The sequence below is a fragment of the Callionymus lyra genome, chromosome 3, assembly GCF_982586985.1.
Source record: "Callionymus lyra chromosome 3, fCalLyr1.hap1.1, whole genome shotgun sequence".
In the NCBI taxonomy this organism is placed as follows: Eukaryota; Metazoa; Chordata; class Actinopteri; order Syngnathiformes; family Callionymidae; genus Callionymus; species Callionymus lyra.
The window spans coordinates 24,789,141-24,811,912 of record NC_141820.1 but is presented as its reverse complement, the minus strand read 5'-3'; the positions used below and the strand labels follow the sequence as shown (position 1 = coordinate 24,811,912).

Genomic DNA, 22,772 nt, shown 5'->3' with positions numbered 1-22,772 from the left:
TGTATTGACTTGACAGTATAGTGTTTTTATAAAGTCATGTAAAGTAGCTCCTTGGCAGATGTTTGCGTTCCCCCATTAATACTGCTAATGTTAATTCTGGGCCTCTTATTTTGGTGTTTTCTTCCCTGTCTAAGTGTCTATAAATGACTCATATTGTGTGTTTTTTTTTTCCTCTTATCAAAGTCAAGCTAGCTTGTTGAAGTTGAACCCTCGGTCACACACTGTCCTCTCCCCCAGGAGTGTCCCCAGCTGCTGCCCACGGAAAAGATCCTGGTGCCGGTGAACGTGGTGAAACCCATCACCCTGAGGGCCAAGAACCTTCCTCAGCCTCAGTCCGGACAGAGAGGCTATGAGTGTCTGCTGACCATCCAGGGCAACGAGAACCGGGTGCCGGCGCTTCGCTTCAACAGCTCCTCCGTCCAGTGCCAGAACACATCGGTCAGTTTCCTGTCTCCGCCCCGTTCATATATTTCCTCTCCGGAATTTCAAACACGTCCGAACTTTTCTCTCCTGTTTCGCTATCTCCTTTTCTCTCGGGGTTGCCATGGTAACAGTATTTCTACGATGGGATGGAGATGAGCAGTCTTGCAGTGGAACTGACCGTCATCTGGAACGGAGATTTCAGCATCGACAACCCTGCACACAACAAAGGTGAGTGAAGCACACACACACACACACACACACACACACACACACACACACAGATCACGAAGGAAGATTGACTTCTTCTTCACGACATGTTTCGCTGCGTGTTGTTTTTATAGTGTTATAATATTGTAATAATGTTTCCTATAGGGCTGACAAAATGATTGTATTCGTTTATCCAGGAATGTCAGCTATGGCGCTGATTCTGTCCAAAACACTTACGTTTCGAAATATATTGAAGGATATTTAGGATTTTCCGTGAGGAGTAAATGAACCTGTTAGCCACTCGCTAGCTGATTCATCACGTCCGTTCAACACAGAATGAAGTCTTTTTTTTGTGACCTCTTGTCTGGAAATAACTTTAATAATTTAATATAAATGTCTCCGTACGTTCCGTATCCCAGTGCCATATATTATAGTGAGGATGCAGGGTGATTGGCTAAGTCTATATACTAATGTCACGTGAGACAGTCCTATTAAAAAAAACTTAGTTTTCCTGAATAAAGAAGCTTTGAGCAGTTCCTCTGAGGTACATTCCTTTAAGAAACAAGACGTTTTTATCTGTTCAGGCTTTTCCTTGATTTTCTGGAACTCCTGTTGTGTTATCAGTTTTATCTTGATCTTTAAAATATATACTTTATTGAGTATTGTTTTGATTGTTTAAGCGCTTTGTGACCCTGGTCTGGAAAAGCGCTATATAAATAAAAATGACTTGCTTACTTACACACCATGTACAAGGTGCGACAACAGTGCAACAGCAGTGTGTTTTTTTTAACCTTCAACCTTCAAATCTCCTCCTCTTTCCCTCATCAGTCAACCTGTACAAGTGCGACGCCCAGCGCGGCAGCTGTGGGTTGTGTCTGAAGGCCGACCCACTGTTCGGCTGCGTGTGGTGCAAAGCCGAGAACCGCTGCACCCTCAAGCAGCACTGCAGCCCCCTGGAGGGTCAGTGGCTGGAACACAACGGCATCAACAGCAAGTGCACTCACCCCCGGATCACCCAGGTGACGTTTGACTCTCCGTCTCAAGTGTTTTGTGTCCACCATTTTTTTTTCCCTTCTTATCCACGTGGATCATGGTTCACCGCCGTGGTCGATAGTCGGGGAACGTGAGTCTTCGATGTTTATGTTGCATGATCTAAATCAGATATTACAGCGAGAGGTCATAAAACGAGCCTGACGGGTGAAGCGTTTCCCCTGATTTGTTGACCATCATTACAAGTGTTATCAGGTTGATGTCAGATGGGTGTATGGAGTTACATCACTGCAACATTATTGTTCATTGTGCTACTTCTATAGTTTGTATTTATATCTTGATTTTTTGCACCGTCGGTCCAAATGCAAGAAAAGTGAACTTGCAAACCGTCAATGGAAGAAGAAGTTTTTTATCAAATGATTGATGATGACAGGATTTCATCCCAAGTTGGTTGGAAAACATTAATCACTCTGGATAGTTTTTTTTCCCCAAAAAACAGTGGAGGTGGTGGTGGATGGGATTGCACCTTCCATCATAAAAGCGTGTCGTCTGCTGTAATGTATTCTAATACACTTGATTAAAACCACGTCTTCCAGCCATATGAGGGAGGGATGAGACGAACGGGGAGGGAGAGAAGAAGTGATTAAGTGTTTGCATCTACAACCATCAATTATCTTGTCAAAGTCACAATTTTAATCAACGGCTTAGCACATCTCTCCTTCTGAGTGTGAAGTGTTTTCCCCTCTGAGGCGCGTCTTCTCCGGCAGCCGACGCGCTACTAGCATCGCGTTATTGACGACTTTGTGAAATCAAGATATCACACAGACGTTATTAGTCTGGCATTGAAGCAAACAACCGGAGGGTTTCACTCGTCAACACTTCTAAAGTTTCATTGTCTTTTTTCGTGTCACGAGAGATGATGACGCTTCAACTTTTACCTGCTGGAGCATGTTGAGAGACACAACTAAACATGGTTACAATTACATCGATATATACATAGATACTGTACATGAATCATGTGAATGATAAGAGACATGATTTACAAGAACATACTAGACTTGATAGTCAAATAAAGTCCAGAAAACACTGAAAGTCAAAGAAGAAAAACAACTTGTTAAAAATGAGTTGGATTTTGTTGTTAAAATGATGCAATACAACAATTCATTTTAAAAAAGTTATTAAAATAACTAAAAATTAATAACATAAACATATGCAGTTAATTCTTTATATTATTATTTAAAATTATAATAATGAATGTGATTAATTGAGTTGTTTGGCAGCAGATCAATTTTTAAACACACTAAGCATAATACAGACCACAAATATACACCTAATATCAAGTAGAATAAAGGAAACAATTAAAATAAAATAAATAAAAACTCAACACTAAATAAATTGCAAAATAAAAATGATCGGATCAATTCTGTTGCAAGGGACCGTCAAGCCAGGAGAGAACGGGGATTATGTAAAATGGCCTTAAAATAATGGGGATATAAGTAAATACATAAATAATGAAACAGAAAAAGATCAAATGTTGTTCGGAAAAAAATCAATCTAAAACCTAAAATATTGACTTGTTTCATTTGATATGCGTTTGATTAAAATAAAATTCTCGAAAAATCGCATGTTTAAATGTAACCTGTATTTTTTCAGTTACAAAGTAACAAAGATAATTGTACAAAGATAACAAAAAAATATATTTCACAAGTTATATTAAGAACAAATAAGAATGAATAGATATTGTCAGTTGGCTTTGCACTTTTATCAAATTAATATTAATATAATTCAAATCAAACCTTATATACCATTATCAACACATTGAAAAACACGAGCACAGAACATCTACACTCAGATACAATAGACGATCAGGCATAATGACAATAATGTAACCAACACTTCTGAGGACATCTTGAGCACGACCAAAGACAAAGTCATTGAAACATCTGTTTTGAACCCTCAGATCACTCCACTCCGAGGCCCCAGAGAAGGAGGGACACTGGTGACCATCAGAGGGGAGAACCTTGGACTGGACTTCAGAGAGATTCAGGGGAACATTAAAGTCGCCGGGGTGGAGTGCACGGCCATCCGTGACGGCTACATCCCTGCAGAACAGTAAGTCTCTCTCTCTTTTCAACCTTTATTTATCATGGCATGATTCAAGCGTGTTCATACATATCATGGGTAGCAAAGAAATTCTGACACGTAGATGCAGAAAGGGGTTCACTGAGAGGGAGTGAGACAGCGAGAGCATTGTGGAGTTGGAGCTAGAACATTTTGGTAAAAAAAAAATAAGAAAGGAGTTTTATCTTTGTTAATGAAAAGCCAACGAAAACTGCAACTGTCATTCCACATCTGCTTAAAACAAATTTGGAGATTTTCAATAGGTTGGAGGAGAAAGTAATGTATTACAAAGATTAGAGTGAAATTAGTTTTGTTTTGAATGTGGGAAATACTTTATCATCACAGTTTTCTTATTCATGTCCTTTTAGCTCTCCAGCCCCTTATGGACACCTCTATAGAAGCTTTAGGTTACTGCTCACGCCTCTTCTTATTATTCATCCTACTTCCGATTTTGGCACTTTTTCCACTCCGCACCGTTGACAGCATACAGACAAAAATACATAAAAACTTGTGGCTTATTGTAGGTCGCTAAAAACTGTGATAAATTTCCCGTGAGGAATGAATGGGACAAGGTCAAAAAAGTCGCAAATCTGCAACCTTCTTTAACCATCTCCTGCTCTGGCATACGTTCACGTAGAAACACCATTCAAACATTAAAATGTAGGTAAAAGTCCAAGTTATCGATGTGGGATTTGACTCTTTTGTAGCTTTTAACGTTTTTTCGACACGGGGAAAAGTGCAAAGCCCACTCTCACCATTCTGAATTGTCTAGTTATAATAATGTTATTGGGGATAACTGTGTTTTCCCCTTATGCCATTTGAAGTTTTACCTTTAATATTGTTATTATTAACAATAACAATTAGTATTATTATATAATAAGTTTTATGTAATGGTTTTGAATTTTCAAGATGTTGAGTTGAGTTCTCTACAGAATTTAGGGTCTCCATTTTTTATTTGAATAACATTTACATCAGTTTATTAACTGAAGGTATTTGCAACCATAAAATGATAACATCGTAATACAAAGATAAGAAGAAGAGCAAAAAGGCCAAAAATAGAATAATAATAAATGGGTGAAACAGGTTCTCATTCGTTCCACTGCGTGAAAAAGAAAAGATGAATATGTGCAAGATTAGCTCTCATTAGTGGAGACGCTCCACAGGCTGGGTTGCGTTTGTCATTTTGTTTTTGCACAAGAAACTGGTCTCAGTTTCCAAGACTCACCCTCTGTTTTTATTTCAGTAAAACACGTCAAATGACAAAACAGGCAGTAAATCTTTTTCTTTTTTTTTTGCTTTTGTGAAGCAGCAGCGTAAATAGTGCCCTCTAGAGGACGAACGTGTGCACGCCAAGAGGTAGATGAACTCTGAGACACATTTGAAGGAGAAGTTTTGGACAGAATGAATCGCCTCCGGGCAGTTTAATGGCTGAAATATTATGCATGAATAACATGATGTGGAAGTGTCCTCTTTGACCTCCCCTGACCTTTGAGCAGCAGTGTGGTAATGATGGTGTATGACCTGCGATGATGGAGGTTATTGTCACCGGCAAGGGACCTCGGGGTGCGATGGTAAACAGGTTTGACTGAGTCACAGTAGTTTGTAATTGTGAGGATAAACCTGGTGAATTTATCTCAGATTGTTTCGCAGCCTGATGCAGAGATGTGTCAGGTTTGTTTTAAAATAATTCCCAGCAGTTGCTAAGACACCTCATCCCTCATTTTATAAAAAGAGAAGCACAAAAGTAGCTTGGACTTGATCCAATCTTCCTCGCTGCTGAGCTGTTCATAATTAGTCCTTGTGGGGCTGTTATCCTCGTGTTAGGAAACTCTTCTTTGTCACGTTCTGCACTTCATTGTGTTACACAAGTCACGCTGCACCCGAATCTGTCTCCAGATGAAGCACAAAACGTGGTTCACCTACTTTATTGTTGAAATGTACCCTTTTGATTAATTTTGCTGAAACGCAAACCTACGTTTTCTTACAATGTCGGTGTCTAGCAAGTCGTAAGGGCTCTTAGAATTGCAGGTTGAAAACAGGAAACATAAAAATGTTTTTAAACAATTGTGAAGTCATATGTTATATATAGTCGTCCTTGTTTGGAGAGACTCTTCTTTTGACCTGAGAAAATGAAAGGAAATGTTGATACCGTGACTTATAAAGATGCCACAGATTAAGATAAGATAAGGAACGTAGATGGATGGAAGTCAACAATTACACAGAGAGAACATATAACAGTTGAAACCGAAATCGAAATAAATACAGTACTGTTGTTCTTATTTTTATTTTTATTTTTATGAATAATTGCTGTATTGCTGTGTCTAATTGGAAGAAAAAAAAATTGTTACACAATAAAGTTCTACCTAACCTAACCTAACTTACATTTGGTTGTAATTTTATATTTCCTGGTAAAGGTTCAAATTTGTTCGGTCCGCGATCTAGTGCTTAAAGATTTTGGCTCCTTTTGTGAATGCTTAGAAAATTAAACAGTAATTTGTCAAATGATACATGAAGATCCTGTAGAGCAGTGGTCCTCAAACCCGGTCCTCAAACGGTACCGGTCCGTGAGGCATTTGTTACCAGGCTCCAGAAAAAACAATTTGTACCGTGTGAAAGGTGTTTTGTTTTGACAAAAAGGTCGTAAAATTATTATGACACATCAAGACGCTAGTTTAAGTCAAGGTTCTTGAAAAAATAAACCTGTAAACTAGTGAAACTTGAGTTAAACACAAAGTCTTTACCATTTATTTTGACTGTTTTTATGTGAAGGTCAGTCCATGAACATAAGGCTGACATAATACAGGTCCGTGTTGAAGAAAACGTTGGGCTCCCCTGCTGGAGAGAACTTAAAACTTCAAAGGTGTTAGTTGAGATGATCATTGTGTGTTCTTCTGTGTTTCTCCAGGATCGTGTGTGAAATGGGCCGAGCAGAGAACAGCCAATACACCGGGAACGTTCAAGTGTGCATCGGCATCGGAGAGTGCAGAACGGAGTTCATGGCCAAGTCATCCAAGTATTACTACTTCGTGGTGAGTCGGTCTCTCACGGTCACGGCCATGATGGGATGTTTCCTCAAAAGACACGACAAGCATCAGAGCCTATAAGGTTGTTGTGACGGAGATAACATCCAGAGGAAGGCCTTACTTTCTTTTTCTTAAAAAACAACAAAGGTTATTAAGAAGCAGGTTTATTTGCTACTCTTGTGGTTGTTGAGGCCAATCAGGTGTCTCTTGACAACTTTCTACCCGGGTATGTAAGTTATACTTTCATGAGCAAAGGTGAAGAAGTAGAAAGAAATAAACGACAGGAAGTTTATTAATTCAAAAGTAAGTGAAATAATGAATTAGTTACTTAATAATTACACAGTAAGTAATAGTTTGTAATTCTTAGAATTAAATGAGATCTTTCAGGACTCAATATGACAAACGAATATGAGTTACCTGTTCCACTTAAGTTATTTCACGTGGTCGTCAAATAAGACAATTGTTGTTTTATCTGTTTGTTAATGAATGATTTAAGGTTTTGAAAGAGTTACGCATAGAATATAAGATTATTACCTCCGCCATGGATGTTATGTACTTAAACAGATTTCATTTTGAGTTTCCGGTAAGTTTTGATAATGGGAGAAGTAACCGATGTGGTTTTTTTCTGAATTACCATGCGGATCCAGGTTGTCCTTGAGGGATCCATTGTGTAGGAGGAAACACTTTCATGGTCTAGTTTTAAGTTGTGTGATCAGACTTGATTAAGATCAGTAGTGTCTGTTTGGGTTTTTGGATTTAAATATATACATTATTGATTGTTTATTATTTATTTATTTACCCTCCACTTTTATTTAAACGACCAATAAGATGGAATGGATGTTTCAAATGATGATATCAAGAGAGTAAGTGGAGGGTGATTAAGGAAGGATTAGATGGAAAGGTCATTGGTGTTTTTGGCATTAAAGTCAACTTTTTATTTTCTTAACTCAGCAAGTACTTCACTGTATAATTACATTTTTTTTCCTCTGTGACAAGAATGGATTTTTAGAAAAAGACATTCTGTCTTCAAAACATAAAAATTTCAGGCTGAAACGACTTCTTTTATCAGCTATATCACTTAGTAATGACTTTCTCTTTTTTTTCCACCCGCTGTGGTTTTTATGACGGCCTGTTATGAGCACTTCAGTGTGTGCCAAGGATCCCGAGATCGAGGGTCAAGATGTTGAGATTATTAAATGGCCAAATGAACGAGAGGAACATTTGCTTATTACTCTTCAATAAGTGGATTCATGCTGTGGCGCAGTCACATTAAACAGATTCATTGCCACTGGCGATAGGAGGATCTGGTTAGAGACTACATGTACTCACGGTTACTGTCATCGTACCCACGGAGCTCCTCGTGATGAACCAGTCCTGGAGTTGATTATGAGAGCCGCTGATAATTACAACTAAATTAGCCGCAGCTCTCTCAGTGAGGCGTTTTCACACAGTTTATGTCGCCGGGTTGTAATTCCATGATGGTTAAGAGGGTTTCAGCATTAGAAACATCTATTATATATATATTTTTTTGTCTCTAATTGGTCGTAAGTAGAACATATAAATAGCAACAATGGTTTTCGTGCATGTGTAGCTTCAGTTTAACTTTTCTTGCGCACATTTTCAACACATCCAACCCACAATGTAATTATAAATAGTTGAAACATCATTGCATTAAGTACGTTATTATAACACACCAGTAAAAAAAAACAACAGCCAAGCTCTTAAGTTCCTTATAGGATTAAACATGGTCGGCTCCAGATAATACTATACTATACTAGTTGTGTTTTTTCTGCTCTATTGTTCTACACATATGTAGGAGTGTGTATTGACTCTTAGCTTCATGGACCTGAAAAACAATGTCATTGATTTTTTTTTTTTTTCTTCCCGTCAGATCCCAAAAATTCACAGCCTCAAGCCGAACCGAGGTCCCGTGTCTGGAGGAACGGTCGTCAACATCAGTGGCATCCACCTGGACGCCGGCAGCAACGTGTCGATCATATTTAAGGATCAACCCTGCACTTTTCTGAAGTCAGTGTCGCTCCTCTTCTTCTAACAATGAAGGTCGTGAGTGGAATTAATTGCTGATGTCCATAAAAAATGTTTGCACAGGAGGTCTGGTTATTGGCTGACGTGTAGAACCCATGCTTCCCTGAACGGCTATGGAAACGTGTCGGTGTCCGTGAGCATCGACAAGGCTCAGCTCCAGAAGAACCTTCGCTTCGAGTTCGTCGAAGATCCTTCCATCGTCAAGATCGAGCCCGAGTGGAGCATCTACAGGTCAGCAGCCACAGCTCCTCTGCAACGACTAGAACTTAAAAATGTAGACTCATATCTTTGATTGTCTCTGCAGTGGATACACACCGGTGACAGTGACGGGGACGAACCTGGACATCATTCAAACACCGTTGATAAGAGCCAAATACAACAACCATGAGACACTCAATGTGAGTCACTCTTTACTATTTTGTTTTGAATGCAGGTGATTAAATATTATATTTATGCAGAAGCAATACATGTCTTTAGGGGCCACATTCTCTTGTGTGTCCATTAGAAGAGGTAGTCCTGGCAAAAGATTAAGAAAATAAATAGTTAAATAACAAGAAACAGAACAAAATAACAAATAAAAAACAATAACAAAACAGATTTTATTAGTGATACTGCAGAAATAATGTTTTAATAATGCTATTATTAATATAAAACGCTTTTTATTTACACTAAATATAAATCAGTAATTTCTTTTAATTTATTGTGTGGGACAAAAACTACACCAAGAATTCCAAAAAATGGAAAGAAGGGAGAATAAAATAAAATAAACTCAATAAATTGACTCACTCCACAAAATAAATAGTAATATCTAGTATAAATACAATTGAAATGAAACTTTTTTTCTCAAATATTTGATCAGTTTAATTTTGGCCTCACAAATACACACAACACATCCTGTAGAATCTCAACATGAGCAGAAATAAAAAGCATGTCATTAGCCAGCGTCCGTGTTGCGTTCAACATCCTCCTGCTCTCGCTTTCGCACTGAACTGCTCGCCTGGATGTCGGGAGCCGTCGCTGTCGACTCTGATGCCCGCGGACCCAATTACACTGACAGGCAATCGTTTGAGTGGCTCGGTCGCAGATGTCACGGCGCGGAAATGAAGTGGGCTGGAATGTGAATGACACCTTTGAAGCAACAGATAGGAAATCAGGATTTTAAAAAATCACTTTGGCTTTTCACAGGTTCATTTTCGTCCTGCTTTTCAGTCGCAGAAGAGGAAATGCTTTTGTTGATTATCACTTTGGTGAAAGGCAAATAAATCTGAAATCATAGAATAAAGAAAAAAAAATACAATCATCTATAAGACATAGAAAACAGCTGGTCTTATTATTCTTACCTTCCCTTAAATTGTGTCACTGCAACCTTAAGTCACTTCAGACAAAAATATTATTGAAACATTTATTTTGAAAAATAATATTTACAGAATGTAGATCTTGAAAATATACAAAGACAAGTGTTACAAGTTCACCTCAAAATGACTGAAGCTTTTTTTAGCAACTAGCTATGCTAACAAATACAAAATTCAGTTTTAAAATCATTTGCTTTGCGGTGCATAACTTAATTTTAATAATTAATTTTAATTAAATTTAATATTTAAGAACACTACTTGAAAAAATCATTTTTATTTGGTTATTAAATAGCAATTTGGAAATCGTATGCTACATGCTAATTCTATGTGGGACTTTGAAGATAAAAGTTGGATGGATTTTTGAGAGAATTGTACATTTTCTTGTTAAAATGGCTAAAAAGTTTAGCTTTCTATTCACAATGACATTTAAAACAAGTCATATTATGTATGACCAATATAATTGACAGTTTTTACCCCATCTAAAAAAGCACCTGTTTCTTGACCCGTTCAATTCCACCTGGTACTGTTGGTTTTCATCCTGCTATACGGTCATTATGGGAAACTACCTGTAGCTTTTCATCTCTCTTGTTTGACTCACACTTTGCAGCCACTTCAGGGGTTCAGTCAGGAAGGAAGCACGTTTAAAGAGGTGAAAGTGTTTCATCACCAGCCCTCCTCTCTCTCTCTCCAGCTGTGCCAGGTTCTGAGTGCCAGCACCATGCTGTGCCAGGCACCGGAGCTGCCCATCAGCCTGGCCCGGCGACAGGCGTCCCCCGAGAGACCCGATGAGTTTGGTTTCAAACTGGATGACGTTCAGTCACTGATGGCGCTCAACAGCAGCAACTTCATCTACTACCCCGACCCGGAGTTCGAGCCCCTCAGCGTGTCGGGGGTGCTGGAGATCAAACCCGGATCCCCGATAATCCTCAAGGTATGACCGGAGAATCGGTTCTATACTGACAGGTGAAGAAGTCTTAAATGTCTCTGTGTAAGTGAACTATATATAAGCGGGAAGTTTGGCAGTAATGAACTGGAGTTTGGCTTGAAGAAGAAAGCAGTTGTCGGGCAAGAAGGATGAAAACTAATTCTGACTCACCAAGTCAAGCGCAGGAATATTCCCGGCCAGAGTTGACAGGCTGTCAGGCCTCAGATATGTGACTGATCCAAGTCTAGCTCAGCCACTGAAGCTTCTCCCCGCAGAAACACCTGAGTGACTGTTTAGCTTCATAACCCTTATATCGCCTGTTAATGTAAGATAACATCGCCTCATTCTATTGTTTGTCTGGTATTTTTCGTCCACTTAACTTTCAGTTCAGTTTATTTTAAAAGGACAATGTGCAGTTACATTAAAAAGATGGCTGCACCAGATTTAGCACAATGCTACTTTACATCTGTTGTCCTCAACAAAGATGCAGACAGTTTACATAATACATCACAAAAACACAATAATATACAAAGTAAATACTTTAGTACCTGGCTTTAAGAGAGACAATCTACTGAAGCCATGAAAAGAAAACTAGACCAGAAGGTTGGTTAATGCATGAGAAAATAACAAGAGAGATTCTTTCAACTCAGAGGAAAATAAATATTCAACACTTTGTAGCTTTTGACAAAAATTGGATGATGGTGGGTTTTAGCTATTTCGCACAATCAAACAAACTAACTTGTATTGTCAACAATAACTGAGATAAATGGCTGTGGAATATTTTGATTGACTTTTAGTCAATTTGTAACAATAAAAACCATTTCCCCTTTGGTCTTTTGTTGTTCAGCTTTCCCTGTCAATCATAAATAAAAGCACATATATTGTTAAAAGGTTCAACACTAAATGTAGACATTCTTCAATGACAAACTAACTAACTTCATAATTAAAGATTTAACATTGACAATTAGCAGCTTTTGTTTGTTGTTGTTATTTTCATGGGACTTGTGTGATCTTGTGTTTCATATTCTCAGGTTGAATGATTCCGTTTATAATGGAGCCATAATTTTGAAGTTTACTACAGAGTGAGAATCGCACTTAAGATTGTAAATCAAAGATAATAAACTAGCCTTTTGATGAGCGTAAAATGACTCATCGTTCAGGAGTTATTATAAATGTCTAAATGTCTGCTCTGTGTTCAGATGTTTGTATCGCAGTAACTAGAATGATATATATGAACACAAATAATTCTTGAGTTTCTAGCTCAAGAAACAAACCTATGATGGGTTGCAGTAATTGAATGAAATGTCAATAAATGTTTAACTTAAATACTTCCTCCCAACAAACACTTGGCCAAATGGCCAAATAATAAATGTCCAAACCTATTAAGTGAATCCATCTCCATCACCGTCGACGATCTCCAGCTTCTCACGAATGTTCCGTAACCTCTTGAATCTATCACCTGCAGGGTCGCAACTTCCTGCCTCTGACCAACAGTGGGAACGGGAAGCTGAACTACACGGTTCTGATCGGGGAGAGGCCCTGCATGCTGACGGTGTCGGACACTCAGCTGCTCTGCGAGTCGCCCAACCTGACGGGCCGACACAAGGTTCTGGTGAGCAACAGAGACGCTTCCCCAGATTTATTTGTCGGCGCGACAGACGGACATTCTCGTCCTTCGCCAGACTCCCGCTCTAATCCAATCAGTCATGTGGTTCATTTTCATGCCCACGAGCTGAGAAGACAAACAAATAAGCAAGATTAGTGTCAGAGCAAACTCAATAAAGATTCCATTTGCGGTTTGAAGTGGACTTCCTGTTATGAGCCTCGTGATGGACAGTTTATTGTAAAACAATTAGAGACACAAATAAACAGACGTCGGTGGGAGCTTCATATTTCAGCAGGAGAAGATGTAACAGAACTTCCATTAATACGGTAACATTTCCATATCATGGCATTGAGCTGTGTTTCATTATCGTCCCTCTCCTGAAGGCCCGCGTGGGAGGTATCGAGTTCTCCCCCGGAGTGGTCCACATCACGTCTGACAGTCCGCTCAGCAGCACGGCCATTATCGGCATCACGGTAGCCGGCGCTCTCCTCATCCTCGTCATCGTGCTGGTTCTGATCGCTTACAAGCGCAAGTCCCGGGAGAGCGACCTGACGCTGAAGAGGCTGCAGATGCAGATGGACAACCTGGAGTCTCGCGTCGCTCTGGAGTGCAAAGAAGGTGAGAAGAAACGTCTCTTCGTCGTGTCTGGATTTCACACATCTTCCTTTGGAAATGAAGTGGAAATGAATGATTTGTGTGCGACTCAGGCCCAGATTCAATCCCAGGCAGGTATTTATATGTCGACCAAGTGGATTTATACACTTATTAGATACTAGAAGTAGCTTTTAACAAAAATAACATCAACGTGAGCTTTTATTCTGGATAATACAAGTGTTTTGTGGCGAAAGAGTAGCATTTCTGTAATTTAGTTCTTGTTTGGAGACTTGAACCATTCCATTTTTGTATCAAGTTTCTATTTATTTAAATAATCTGAAACAAGTTCTGAATTAAATTAGATTAATTTTAAAATTAAAAAAACTTCCTGGAATATATATATTTTTTCAAATAAAATGAAAGGTGAATGTGCCTTATTTTTAAAATAATATGTTTATCTTCTTAGCAAGAGCACGATCTTTCTTTTTTTTAAACTAATTCATGTTTTTGGGACAAATAACCCCCATTCCATTGAAAACACAATGATAAGAAAGTCAGCAAAATACTTAGACAGCAGCATCAAATAGAAAAATAGAAACTTTCTTTTTATAGTTTTTGGAAAGGGCATTTATAGGTAACCATAATAAAGTTTAAGTTGAATGTCTAATTAGAATTTGACAGAAAGGAAGCTATAAATATATACATTTAATTAACACAATTTTAGTGGTTACAATTTTTTATCTTTTTTCCTTTTATTTGTCCTCTTTTATGGTTATAGCTTTTATATGTTTCATAATGATTTCATATCATATTTTAAATGAAAATATATAAATGAAAATATAAAAAAAATGAGATATTATACCATTTATTTAAGGAATAATAGCCTGTTTTGTATTTGATGTATTTTATTTGAAATCGTAAAATATAAAATATCCAAGGTTTTTCTTTAGAATGTTTGAATAAAATTAATTTATAAAACAAATGAATGTCAACAAAAGACTTCAACAGCAGCATCAAATCCTCTATATATTTTACAGAAAGAACATAAGTGTATGTAAAAAAAGCTTTAGTTTAATTTGTAATTATAATTTGCCAGAAAGAAACCCATAATTATAGACATTAATTAATGTCAGTGGTGAAGAAAATCTTCAAAAGTTTAAGGGTCAGTTTTTCTGTATGTTTTATTCATACATTTTTGTGTCTGTGTCTCGCCAGCTTTCGCAGAGCTACAAACCGACATCCACGAGTTGACCAGTGACTTGGACGGCGCCGGAATCCCCTTCCTGGAATACCGGACGTACACCATGCGGGTCCTGTTCCCGGGCATCGAGGAGCACCCGGTGCTCAGAGATCTGGAGGTAAGATGACAACACAAGCATGAGTGAGTCAACACCGTTGCTCACATCCGTCGCCAAGTCCCATTAAAGCAAACCAACGACACGCCAATCAATCACCCGGGATAAATCGCACTATTTAAAGCCTCTTTACACCTTCAAAGTCAAACCTTCATATCCGTGGATGACATTGACGGACAAGTGGGCGCCTGCATCCACGAGGACGATGATAAACCTCCCCTTCACTTCTCTGCCTCCGCACCGGTTCCGATGACAAATTGGCCAGTAATTAGCAATATTAATTACGCACTAATTGCTGCAAATGTTGATCAGTATGAAGAGGATCATGTGGAAGAAGAGTGTAATGAAGAAAGCATACGGCAGGTGATGAGCCCTAATTGTTATTGATGTGCCGGAGAATTTGCTTCGTGACTGCCGGAGGAAATATTGATGGATGACTGGCACCTCCCTGATGAGAGCCATGTTGCTGCGGGAGGAGAGAGTAGACCAGTGTCGGAGGAAAACCTACGTTTCTTTTTGATGGACATTATTTTAGTTTTGTATACGGAGGAGCAAACATTTGAACTAGCAACACCAAAATCTCTTTTAATTACAACATGTCTTATCAATAATTTTTACAGGAAGACCTTGAAAAATGGGTTGAACAGGCAGTATTTTGGATTAAAAAGTCAAACCCCTTTCTTTAGACTCTCCCTCCAAATCGTGCAGAAAATCGAAATAGAATTGTTGTGGACACGGGGGCCACCTTTGGCCCTCTGACTGCATCAATGCGGCCCGCAGTAAAATAATAAAACTGACCATTTACACTAGTTTCCAGATTTAAGATGTTATTACTAATACAACAATACATTAAGTTGTTTTTGTTTTCTTTCTTTTATTTGTCCTTTTTATAGGTATTACTTTTATATTTTTCTTAATTCTTTATATTATGTTTTATGGAAATGTTCATAAAATGAAATATTACACTATTTATTTATGTAATAATAGCAACTTTTGTATTTAATTTATTTTATTTGTAATTCTAAAAAAAAATGTTTTTTTTAATTTTCTTTATAATATTTTTTAAATAAAAGGATAAAAAATGTTTTAAAAAATCAGATCAAATAAAGACAAAGTTATTTTTATTATTTTTTTATTTTCATATTAAATTATATTGTTCCCTTTTTATTTGGACTTCCTCCTTATTCAGGCCCCATATAACAGTACATAATGTGGCCCCAGAGGAAATTGCCAACCCCTGCTCTGTTTGGTAGAACGTCTTGGAACGTTATCGCAATGCATTGTGGGAGATCCAGTCATTGAACACTTAATTGGCCAAACAAGAAGAGGATCTAATAAAAACTTACTGTATGTTATGAGCAGAGAACATTTTGGAAGTTTCTACTAAACTCCGACACATGATAAACTTGTGTGTAGTTGTGTGTTGCTGTAAGTGTGCGCACTTGTCTGCACAGTCCCAGGCAGGAACACAAAGCCTTGTCAAGTGATATGCAATTCACACCGTTACTTACCGTCTCCCGGCAGATGAGATGGAGTTTCATCGGGGAAAAGGTGATGAGAGACCACGTGTGCTGTTTGACAGCTGAGAGGTTCTTTCCAAGCAAACGCACTTAGACAGATGAAATGGAGAAATCTCCATCGATTTTCACGAGAAGAGGGACGAGCGCCGCATGTATAAACGGGAACGTCGACATCGGTGCGGAGAGAGCGACGGCTTCAAAGACGACACTCTTCTCTCCCGAGAGCTGCTGTCTGTCTGCTTCTGTTCTCCCAGAGTAAAGTTGTGTTTGAGTCGTCTCTCATGTTCAACCCCTTTGTCACGTACTTGTGTTACCATTTTTTTCCACGTCTGTTTTTAAATGACGGTAAATCTCCGAGAAGATATTTAGGTAGAAGTCGTATTTTTTACGTTAACATACAGACACAAAACTCTATATTTAATAGTCGCTTGAAGTATTTCAATGACTGTGACAGTATATGTTGTTAGTATTTACTAATGATACGTTTTATTGTCCTGCAGGTGCCGGGTTACCGCCAGGACCAGGTGGAGAAAGGTCTGAAGCTCTTCGGCCAACTGATCAACAACAAGGTCTTCCTCCTGTGCTTCATCCGCACCCTGGAGGCCCAGCGGGGGTTCTCCATGAGGGACCGGGGCAACGTGGCCTCGCTCATCATGACCGTGCTGCAGAGCAAGCTGGAATATGCCACCGACGTCCTCAAGCACCTGCTGTCCGACCTGATCGACAGGAACCTGGAGAGCAAGAACCACCCCAAGCTGCTGCTCCGCAGGTAAAGCGCTCGTTTCTAATCCCTCCGGCTTAGTCAAGGTGCGGTGAATTTATTCCTGGCCTTGAGGACTTAGTTCAGGGGGGCGAGGGTCTGACGACGAAACCAGAGGACATGATAGCGACCCAGGAGAGCTTCTTTTTTTTTAAATGAAAAAGAGGTTGAAGTTAAAAACGAATTGTCGATTGTACGAAGCAAATAGTTCATCTAAAACAAGAGTCCCTAAACCCTTTTATGCAGCGCGGACCAGTGTAGTGTCAGAATTATAGTCACACTGGAGATAAAAAAACGTTAAAATATAGTTTGGGTTTTACTCATTTTCACTAGATAACAGGTTTATTTTTTTAATAAACTTGACTGAAAATTGAGTCGTGACGTGTCAGGAGTTACAGACTAATATTACTTCTCCTTTCTGATAGTAATAATCAATAGAACAGAAATTGTATTCATTATTTTTATTGGTTGGTTTAAATAAAAAGTAGATGAATGTCGGTGTTTCATATAAGATAAGGAATATAGCTCATTATGTCATCAATTACAGCAACACTTCAAATAACAGTAAAATGATGTTGAAGGACTTGTCTTGGTGTGTGTTTTACAAACACTGAGATAATTAGCACCGATAAAAAAAATAATAATAATATCGCAATCGGACTCATACTAACTGTTACATATAGCTTGGTAAATGTACATTTTTTTCAGCCCGTGACTACGATGGCTAAAGGATTTTTACACCTAACACATCAACCTTCTACCGCATTATTTTAGTAATTTTATTGTGATCCAGGTGTCATTTTTATGGAGCAGATGAATTAATCTTGGCTACTGCATAACAAACCTCAGAATATACAAAGATTGAAAAAGCATTACGGGTGTTACATTTTGTGTGTCAGGTGTAGTTAGCAGGCGAGTGTACCTTTTAGTTTAAAGAAAATGTCTTCACTACATCACTATGGATGTTATATAACACCAAAAATACATTATCTAAACTCGCCTGTTTTGGACCCTGGCTCCCACAGGTCCATGCCATCTGATGACTGTGATGTCATTTAGAGAAACAGTGTCTTTGTAATAGCCAGAATATGTCAATGCTATGTGATATGTAGAACAGACATATACTGTGATTTTTATTTAAGGAACTTACTTCAATTCACACATGAAACCGTTTGAATCCATGTTTTTTCTGAGAATATTGGGTTTTTCTTTAAACCACAAGCGTCTCTCTATAATAAAAAAAGGTCTCTTGCAAAATGGTCGCAACTATTGTGGATCTGCTTCCCATCTGCTGCGTCTGAATCCCATAAATAGTCGAACAAATCAAGTCATTTCAAAAACGCAGTGGCTTCTCTGCAGAAAACTGTGTTACCATCATTTTAATTCAATTCCCGCCTTTGGCAAAAAAAAAAAAGTGCTGGTCTTTGCAGGCGAAGAGATTCATGATGGAATAATGAGTCGGGATGATTGCCGGGTTTGTTGTTCTCGCTCTGCAAACATCAGGTGTGTCCGAGCGCCGAGAGGCTGTTAAGATTCTGCTCCATGTTTAACGCCGTCTGCCCGGCGTGTGATTAATGGCGGCGTTGCTCAGAGGCTACACAAAAGAACTAACTACTGACCCGGCCAGTCGATATGAGACAGAGCAGGAAGGGAGGAGCTGCGCCGGATCATTTTTTTTCCTCTGCACAAAGAAGTGGAGATAAACAATTTGATTGTTACAATAATCCAGTGTTCCTCGGGGGGATTCAATTCCAGCGTCAGCATCAGATTACAGGTGAACTCTTTCATCCGGGACACACCGGGGGAGGTTCGGCTGCGAGATCATAATGGTCCCGTTATTGACCGTGTAAAGGAGGAAGGTGTAGAATTTGAATCGTATATAAAAGAGTTGGCGGCACACTCCACATTAAAGTCCATAAAGGAAGTAAGAGGTAGTTAAATGTGAAACGCTCACAGTGGATTAAAAGACGCGACTAATCGCCCGCGGGCCTGAACCCACTGGAGGCTCTAAGAGTCAGTTAAAATCAATTCTGAAAGGCAGGAGCCGTCAACAGGGATTTGAGATGATTGGTGTGGTCCGGTCGTGTCTGAGGGGTCGTCGGGGGGGATTCTGTAACAGACATTTTTTTTGACAGCTTACATTATAAACTATATTTTTCAAAAAGATTAAAATACACAACATTTTCAAATTTGTATTGATTTAAATGTCCTACAAAATGTTCAGGAAAATAACTTTTTTATGACAAAAACTGTCAATCAAAAACTTTATTTTACGTGGAACTGGAAGAAGATATCAAGTACATAAACTTGTGTACTTGTATTGTATATTTAGATTTATATTGTGAACTTCTGATTAATATAACTTTTCACATCTGGCCCCAGATTATACTTACATCATCAAAAGTGGCCCCGGAAAATTGTTCTTAACACAGCTCAGCAAATACAGATGCCAAAATTGTGGTCAACAAGCAGTAAAATATAGTAAAATAATACCAAGTGAAATTAAAATGTGGTAAAAAACTTATTCATGTTTACATAACAAATATGGACTCAATTTAGAGAAGATATAATGGATTAGTGTCTCTATGATTTATTCATCTTATTTAATCACATATATTGATATACAATATATTTTGGTGTATTGCGATACTGAAGGAACAATGATATATTGTTTCTTTTCCGGCTTTTACAACAAAGAAAAGAGGAAATACTTTCTCTAATCAAATGTCAGCCAAAATGAGTCCAAAAATCAGCTCTAAAAGCTGCTGGACTCTGGTGTATCCTTTATGTTTCACTCATCGCTGCCATTTGACCGGTTTTGTTGTTATTTTGTTACGGAGAAAATGACCAAAGGTTTAATTATTTACGAGTGGTGTTTTGCACCACACAAATGAATAAACGCTGTGAATACTTGAGCGTTAATTGTACATTGTAAACATTGAATGATTTTCTTCATACAAACACTATTGAAATATAAATCATAAAAAAAACGTTGAATTAAAATAAAATAAAACATAGTTTTTTTTTTCCTTACACCGCTAGTGGCTATGTTGATGCTGCCATCATGATGTAGAACATGTAGAAAATATTTTACATTCATGGCTAACAGTTTTATTTTGTATATTTTTCAAATATTTTTTGCTCAAAATACATTGCTCTGAAGTTCTTTGTGCAGGACTTTTCTCTTTTCTTATTTTTATAATAAGTTTATAAATGTTTTATTGGCGTAGTCAGGTTTTTTTTCTTGTTTTTCGTTAAGTTTTGCATCAGACATCTCTTGTTTGATGTTTTGTGTTGAGGGGCTGCTAAAGACTTGTGTTGTCGCCTTATTGTTCGTCAACACTTCTCCAGCACAAACTTTCACGCTCATGTTCCTCTCCTGCTCCATCTCGCCGTCATGTTCCCGACTTGTCTTGATCACTGAATCAATGCTCACAATAGTGTGAACAGGGTTTCTCTGGCACAACATCTGTCGGCCGGTGGAAGCTGCTTCCAGGAAAGCTCTGGAGCCGATGGCGGCGTTCTCACAAACACACATCCCTCCATCTGTCACGTCTCAACCTGTGCTGAAGCCGAGACGACCGACTAACCAGAGCCTTCCAGAACCATCTGTCGTCTCTCTCTCCCGCCACACTGGGCCAACCGGCTTCTGCCGGACTCGTCGCTTGATTGGCTGAAGTTTGGGTGTGTTTGCGTGGAGCGTGGAGTGGAGTTTGAGCGAGGATTTATTTTTTCAAAAGCTGTCAGAGTCTGATCTAGAGAGAGCGGCAGCAGAACAACACAGTCAGGAAGAAGATCAACCAGTCGGAGCTTCGTTCGTGTACGAGTTTCTAACGATGTCCTTGTTACGATCAATCTTGGACATGTCAATCTCTCGGCTCAGCTCTTTCTGTAGTTCTACATCCACGTGTGACTGAGAAGATCTTAGACAAGAGTGTGTCTCTGATCCTTTTCTAAAGGACTCCAGAAGGTTGGTGGCATTTTCAAACACCACCTTAAGAACTACATGGAGAAGTCTTCACCATTAAGTGACAGTGGCAGTGTCTTAACAGCCATAGAGAAGTGAATATGTAGGAAAGAAATAGTTGATAATAATCGCTCATTTTCCCTCAGAACGTTTGCAGAACAGTGTACTGAGCAGTGCGCCCCCTGCTGGACAATCTGATCCAGTTCATCAGTCATGAATGCATCATAGTTCCAAAAGATACAATCGGTAGAAAATAAATTGATGAATTAAAAAAATGTTTTTTTATGGTTAGTGTAAGAATAGCCCCATCAACTTGTACATTACTTTTTACATTATTTTTTAATTATTAATGAATGTTTTACGACACATAGAGTTTTATATTTCAATTCTTATAATTCGAAAAATCAAAATTTAATCCTGTATTCTGTTTTATTCAATAAAGAAATGTTGCTAGAATATTCACTTGAAAAAAGAATCAACCTTTCAAAATTTGAATTGTTAAATTCCATCATTCAATCAAAAAACAATTCAACCTTTCAATATAGAAATAATTCAATTCAATTATTCAAAAAAATGAAATGCCAAAATATATATATACTCTTTCAATTTTCAATAAATGTTTCGACATTTGAAATTCAGCCATTCCGTAATCTGATGTCACTGGTATACTTGTATAAAAGTAATAAGCAGGTTCTGTCCGTGTGTTTCATGAGCCCACTAGAATCACAGAATGTATTTTAAAAGATAAAAATGTGAATTTAAGTGTTTGAAACTGCATGTATAATTTTAATTATGTAAATATAGAGGTCACATATACCAACATAATTTCAAAATTTAACTGTATAATTTCCTTATTAAAATTAAAATGTGTGTTTTATACATAAAATTAAAATGTATTTTTTTAACAATTATTTAGTCACATCAAACATTTAAGGTAAGGTAAGGTAAGGTAAAACTTTCCAGGCGCTCAAACCCCATTGGGAGCCCAGGTCTCAAGTTCCAACACCATTTGATATTTCTTTATCATGTTTAAAATAAATGGCTGGTTAGGATTATTTATTCTGCTCAATAAAAGAGGACAACACAAAAATATGAATTGTAATTTATTCCTCAGTTTGTATCAAGTCCCGTGTGTAAATGGTAAAAGAACGAGTCACTCTTCATTACATGAGCTGGTTTTTCTGCTTCATCTGTTGTTCAAATTATTTTTTTCTCCCTCTATATGGTCGATGATGCACGAGTCAGTCACCTACACACAAAACCCACTCTTTTGTTCTCGAACCCTCGACGCTTCCATCCCTCCGTCAGCGTCTCCTTTAATCTCTGCGGTAGATTGGTTACATTTGAAGAGGATTTGTCCGACCAGAGGGGGCGACGCAAGCACGGATCTATCGTGACCTTGTTGACCTTCAGTTGTGTGATGTGGAGGAGGCTGGCGGAGCCGAACACCAGTGATCACAGTTAAAACTTAATCTTCGCACAGGTGCTGTGCCAGTGTTCTGGGGGAATAGGTAGAGGGGGGGGATAGTGGGGGGGGCGCCAGCCCGGTCGTACTGGCACATCAAACAGTGTGTGCCCCCCCCCAACCCCCCTGTCGCTGTGGGAGACTGTGGAAGAGGCAGCTGCTGCATTGATGCCAATATTCATGCAGTCAGGAATCATCGTTTTTTATTTTGCGATAAATTAATAAATATTGTTCATTTTCTTCAACTGATGCATGAACGACGTTGACCTCTCCTCCTCCTCTTCACAGGACCGAATCCGTGGCCGAGAAGATGCTCACCAACTGGTTCACATTCCTGCTCTACAAGTTCCTGAAGGTGAATACGCTGATTTATTTAAAGAGTTTTCTGGTTGATAAACTCCACCGACTCTCGCTCTCT

The 22,772-nt window shown here is 38.5% G+C and overlaps 1 protein-coding gene across 1 annotated transcript in view; it reads left to right on the top strand.

Moving 5' to 3' along the window:
* The window catches only part of plxna4 (plexin A4), a 176,363-nt gene that overhangs the window by 135,589 nt on the left and 18,002 nt on the right, over positions 1–22,772 (top strand). Inside the window, exons 9-22 of the mRNA XM_087787263.1 lie at positions 238–438; positions 555–651; positions 1,459–1,649; positions 3,581–3,732; positions 6,647–6,770; positions 8,656–8,792; positions 8,874–9,041; positions 9,115–9,208; positions 10,854–11,093; positions 12,553–12,699; positions 13,077–13,311; positions 14,503–14,645; positions 16,663–16,931; positions 22,643–22,709. Coding sequence (XP_087643389.1) covers positions 238–438; positions 555–651; positions 1,459–1,649; positions 3,581–3,732; positions 6,647–6,770; positions 8,656–8,792; positions 8,874–9,041; positions 9,115–9,208; positions 10,854–11,093; positions 12,553–12,699; positions 13,077–13,311; positions 14,503–14,645; positions 16,663–16,931; positions 22,643–22,709 — 2,265 coding nt within the window. The remainder of the gene's footprint in view (positions 1–237; positions 439–554; positions 652–1,458; positions 1,650–3,580; positions 3,733–6,646; positions 6,771–8,655; positions 8,793–8,873; positions 9,042–9,114; positions 9,209–10,853; positions 11,094–12,552; positions 12,700–13,076; positions 13,312–14,502; positions 14,646–16,662; positions 16,932–22,642; positions 22,710–22,772) is intronic.